Source organism: Hyposmocoma kahamanoa, unplaced genomic scaffold (assembly GCF_003589595.1).
Source record: "Hyposmocoma kahamanoa isolate Upper Pololo Valley unplaced genomic scaffold, ASM358959v1 66, whole genome shotgun sequence".
Classification (NCBI taxonomy): Eukaryota; Metazoa; Arthropoda; class Insecta; order Lepidoptera; family Cosmopterigidae; genus Hyposmocoma; species Hyposmocoma kahamanoa.
The window spans coordinates 17,968,581-17,974,404 of NW_020653854.1; the positions used below are offsets into that span (position 1 = coordinate 17,968,581).

At 31.4% G+C, this 5,824-nt stretch overlaps 1 protein-coding gene across 1 annotated transcript; it reads right to left on the reverse strand.

Moving 5' to 3' along the window:
- Positions 1–354: 354 nt before the first annotated feature.
- LOC113231681 lies at positions 355–4,193 on the reverse strand. The gene is made up of 4 exons (XM_026466141.1): positions 3,834–4,193; positions 3,031–3,204; positions 2,720–2,898; positions 355–1,553 (listed from the first exon to the last, which is right to left on the reverse strand). The coding sequence occupies exons 1-4, from the start codon at positions 3,878–3,880 to the stop codon at positions 1,372–1,374; spliced, it is 582 nt and encodes a 193-aa protein (XP_026321926.1). The 5' UTR covers positions 3,881–4,193; the 3' UTR covers positions 355–1,371.
- Between the last annotated feature and the right edge of the window lie 1,631 nt (positions 4,194–5,824).

Here is a 5,824-nt window from a genome sequence, read left to right on the forward strand (position 1 = left end):
CGTAAGAATTTACTTTAATTTGTTTTGGTGGAAAAACAATACCTAAAGAATAATGTTTATGTTTATTTCCATATGCGTTATCCAGATCGACACAAATGAGCAAATCAAACTTGACATGGTCTTGTTGCAAACGGCAAAAAGTTGAATTTAAATCTGTGTCAATCTTGAAGTTTAGTGTTCTTGTCCCTGTACCTTACGGCGAAATTTGAAGGGAGGTCAAATCTTGCACTAAAAGAATTTTTATCAAGTATGTGCACACCCCAAATATGACATGTAAAATACACCTTTACCCGCGGATTGTTTGTCATCTTGCTTACATAACGAATCGACAATAAAACAATTTTGTTCTGAACATCAAATATATTTGAAACAATTTTGTGCTAGGTTATGAAAGCACATAAAAAAAATCGATCGTAAACCTACATGACTATAGCTATATTGTACAAGGCACTTAAACAAATTTATTGAATTCATAAATTACACTTTGGTTTTACTATGATAAAGACAACTATCATCTTCTAATTAATAATCAACTTTAATGAAAACAATTGTAACAAGTTTTGTATATTAATTAATAGGTGTAATTAATTGTTGTAAAAATTGCTTAACTTTAACTGGTAATTATATGTAATGTGGTAGGGTAAAATTAAGGTAGGACTCACTTATAACCTAGGTATAATTGAGGCAGTCATTGTTTTGACAATTTGTGTTTAAACACACAACATGTATAAGTCTAAATGCAAATGTATTTCATCATCAGCCCTACAGTAAGTGTGAAGCTCTGATGACGATAAATCCAAACTTTTGGACTACAAGGCTGTGATATTGAAATTTTTAATAAAGAACACAGCAGAGGAAAAAAAAACCTAATTTTTCATTATCTTTCCATCCCCACAAAGTTCAAAAATTTGTGTTCATTTTTAGGTATTCAGAATATTATATAATATTATGAAACTTAAACACTTAGTCGTAGTCACCCACAGGCTGATTTACAATAGGATAATTACATACGCCTAGGGCATAGAAAATTAAATGCAAATCATCTATCAAATAATTATGAAAAATAAGTAGATTATGAGAAAAATACATAGAGAATACTTTTTTCGTAATACTGACTTCATATTTGTAGCTGTACAGAACTGCATGTCAACTCAAACTTAACCATAAAATAGATACCTTTTACCCACAGACTGACACAAATAAACATATGCTCTACCATAGAAAACTAACAATGAATGGCCAAGAAGTATTAAAATTAATATTCCAAATTGTTTACATATAAATAATTAAAACTTCACTACACTTATACAATAAAATAATATTGTGCTTGTACACAAGATATAGCTAAAAAATAAATAAAAATACACAAAATTAACCAAAAACAAAGTTCAATTTTGTGATTTTTTCAATATCACCATACAAAGTCAAAAATCTTATATCTTCTAGTCTATGTTTTAATGTGATTGTGGTTAAGTAATTATCCCCCAAATTGACTGTTAAACTGTGACTGTCACTGCTCACTGACACAGAGAAGCTAAAAGTAAAGTTTGAACCTGTAACAAACACAAATAGATATCAGTATTTAAAAATTTAAGATAGGTGACCTGTCATCTACAGTACAGTCAACTGTATACAGAACATACTATGAAATGTTCATAATATCATAAGTGGCATGAAGTGTAAAGATGAGTTTCTTGTTGTCTGTACATCAATTGTGATTTATCAATTATAGAATTTCAATGGCAAATTCTTAAAGTTGGTATTTATTAATTTTGATTGATTGATATTTATTTGCATAAAATGTTTTACAAAAGGTGGTGTGTAGTTACAGTTTTCATATTTTACCAAAACTGGCATGCAAATTATAAACTTTATTATATTTGAAACTTTAGTGGTTCTGAAGCTCTCGACACTATTAATTTTATGTTATTCAGAACCTTTGCAACCACTGAATACAACTCTTGAACCAAAAGTTACAGAATTAAAGAATTAAGGTTTTCTAAGATCCTGATTGTCTTTACCTCCTCTGGCTGATGCATGTTTGTCCAGGAGTTTATGAGTTTTGTATGGCACTCTACATGCTTCAAGACGATTTTTTAACAAGTTTCTAATTTTTATGTAATATTATTTTTGAAGAATTCAATTGGATGCAAACTGGGCTGTTATAATACCCATCTTGTAACGGAACAATACAACGTTGTTAAATTCATTTTAGAATAAATCATTTTTCAAATTTAACACTATTAAAAATTTTACGCAAATATTATCTTCAACAAATATATCCTATTTTTAAATGTTAAATGATTATAAAACATTAAAACCATGATTTACTCTACACAAAAAAGGGAATCGAACCTGGTACAATCTAATTACAGTTTCCATTAATAAAACCCTGAAGTAAAAAATACTTGTTTCCATCCATTTGCTATCAGCCCAATTGTACTTGTATAGTTAACAAATGCAATTATAATAACTATGACATTTGCATCCTACACTCAATTTAATTACTAACCTTTCAAGTAGAACTAGTTATGTAAATTATGTTAAATCTACATTTATTGAGTAATTTATTTATAATCCTTTAATAAATATTTGTTTGCAAGAAGAGAATTAAATATAGAAATTTTTCACTACATTTTCCAGAACAAATTTTTTGTGAGAGTTCACAACTTATTATGTACTTCGGTTAATAATATTTTAAATAAAAACAACTTCTTACTTGTGAAAAAGTCTGTAGCTGTTAAGTTTTGGTGGTCACCACTTATTTCTTCTACGTAGCCATTTTGTTTGATTCTCACTGCTACTCTATCATTATTAGCTGAAAATGAAGTCTCTACTTGGCATGCGATGTTTTGGTCATCAGGGTAACTGTTTCCTGTCACTAAATTCACTGTGACACTGAAAAGTTGCAATAATACATTGTTATTACAAAGAAAACTATCCAATGCTAGTACTATCATTAGTAATAATGGTCATTGTTATGAGAAATTAGTCACCAAACAAAGTATGTATTTCAAAATTATTACTTACCTTTGACAATTGTGTGTCATAACACCAGATACATCTATTTGGTCTCCAGAGTTTAATTGCCTGGGTATAACAAACATGTTTTCGTTCTCGTAGCGTGCATTAGGCCAAAGTGGAGCGTTCTGTGTGTTTCCGCTTAGTCGAGTGCCGTACGCGTCTCCATTTTCTTGTCGTTCTCTAAAACATTGAATACAATTTATCAATAGCACACATATAAATTAATCATAATATAGGTACTACACAAAGTAATACCTTTATACGTACCCTATACCGTATCGCGATAAGCTTTAGACTATCTTAAAATATTTCAGATAAGTATCGAAGTAACCTAATAGGCGTCATTGTAGCGCGTATTTATTCAAGTGGTACCTACACAATTCCGTGAGGCCATTAATAGTAATGTACTATATTCAGATAAAATTTTATTTATATGTTTATATAATATGCAGGAGGCAATTAATATTTTCCCAGAAAGATACACTTGTATATGAATACACTTTCTAATAAACGAAGGAAAGAATGTGCCGCCGTTGTGGTTGTTTTGATTTGACGTTTCTGTTCTGTTATGGTTTTTTTGACATTGACGTTGACGACAAGACGCGTGCGGGAAGATTATTTGCGTTTTATTAACTTACACGCGTAATCGTATTAATAAATACATCAAAATCCGCTGGTCAAATTGTAAGTAATAAACGCGTGCTTTCCCTAACCTGACGTTGGCGCAATCATCGATTATTTCGATGATGCTCTAACATTTAAAAGAAGAACAAATACTAATTATACATTATTATAAAAAAAAATATTACCTATTTTCATTAAACCCTGATATGCAATCCCAACAAGCTTTCAACATCGTGGATTAAAAATAAATTAATTAACTTCACTAACACTACACGCCAGTCTTAAGGAGAGATTCATCAACAACTACCTGTTTTAGACGGATTTGATTGATATTAGAGATGACGTAATGTTGAAAACACTGATACGATACAGGCCTTTTAGAACATTAAATCACGTCATGGCAGTGGCACACGTGGCTTCGCTGCAAGATTTTCATTTGTACTGGCGGGTAACGAAGTAGTAGTAACTGTTCACTGAATTGAGTGTTGCGTGTGTTCACTCACACCAACGTGACATGTTAAATACCTAACCGAGACGAAATTGTAATACTAAAACTTGTTCTTATGGAATTCTTGCTGACCGCATTATGCACGCAGACGCACACCTACGTTTTTATTTTCAAGTATGAAGGTGAAGTTATGACCTCATGAGATTTTACCTGACCAATGATAACGATAGCTATAGTAAGCGAGCGGTTAACTACCTGTTTACCTTGTACTTAAGACATTTTGTTATAATAGAATCCTGTATCTGTGGCTTGGTACAAGAAGTTCCAAGTCCATATTTGTAGTTTTTCAATAAACGAAGTTTTATGTTTTGACTCCTTGCCTTGCGGTAGTTTTTTAATTTCTTTGAAAACTCTGTCATGTAGATATCATACTTTTTTATATTTCAACATGTTTATAGTATATTATGAAATTGAAGTTTAACTGCCTCCTTGGCCAAACGGCTACCTTGCCGGACTGCCACGCAGAGGTCCCACGTTCGATTCCCGGCCTGGAGAAATATTTGTATGGCCTATATTTATTTCTCTCGTGAGTTTGGATGTAATTCGTGGTTGTCTATGTGTGTGTCCATGGCACCCGCGACACAGGGTTTCCCTAGTGCGGGGCTATGTTCAGTATGTGCGTTGTTATTATTATTTTTATGTAAATAAAGTAGGAAATTCGGGACAAGTCCGTTATTTCATTGATTTTTTTTTACTTAGGTGAAGTAAGAGTTATATCTTGTCGGGGATTTCACTTTAACTCCATGACAGAACTGTGATCTGATAGTCAACTTTAAGCACTAATGTACATTCTTATTCAAATATCATATTAGTCCTTTAATTTATTGACGAGGGTTCAATAAATTTTGAACAAGATAAATCCTTATAATGTAATTATAATTTATTTTTGTTCCTTTTGGTGGATTGAAATCTTGCCGTGAGATTGACAATACAAAGTCGTCATTAACTTTCATGGCAGTACTTACGAGTAAATAGTATCGCACGTAAAAATATCATATTTTTCCTGACGTAGTGCTTACTTTGATCCAACATAAAATGTTCAATGTATGTAAATCATTGTATTTTGTCAGTACTTTGCGTTGTTGATACTTCTCTATGGAAAAGCAGTAGGCAACTACACAGAAAGCACTTCGAAATCTCACTGTAAAGCCCGTAGTTGTTATTTTTTGAGATCCATATGGCGAAACGGAGTATCCTGTACTATCATATCGCACTGCTATTACAATAGTGTTGTAATTCAAAAATATGTGAAATTCAAGATTTTTACCATTGCTGAACGTAAAATTGGATTATCCGCACTTGAATAAAACTATCGTTAGAATATTTTAGGAAACAATTTGAAAAAATATCTACTTGGCTCAAAATGAGACAAACTTTATGTGAGCTAGTTCTAGCCAAGACAGTCCTTACTTAAATATCGCACTGTTAATACAATAATGTATTAACGCAAAAAGAGGACTTCTTCAGCATCGATGAAAAACGAATTACTCACTTCCCGCAAAATAATCAGTAAAATTTATGTGTTATAGTTTGTTATAGACACTGAAACAATTTCTCAAATATATTTAAAAATAAAATGGAACAAATAATTTCATGTTTTTGATAAAGTGTACCTCATTTTGAGTTAAATAGATATCTTTTGATTGTTACTTACAATATTCCAACGAC

Coding starts and splice junctions, on each gene's coding strand:
- LOC113231681 (XM_026466141.1), bottom strand. CDS start 3,880: ATGTTGAAAGCTTGTTGGGATTGCATATCAGGGTTTAATGAAAATAG. Junction 3,205..3,833: donor TCAGGGTTTAATGAAAATAG/GTAATATTTTTT, acceptor TCAATGTTTTAG/AGAACGACAAGAAAATGGAG. Junction 2,899..3,030: donor ATGACACACAATTGTCAAAG/GTAAGTAATAAT, acceptor GCAACTTTTCAG/TGTCACAGTGAATTTAGTGA.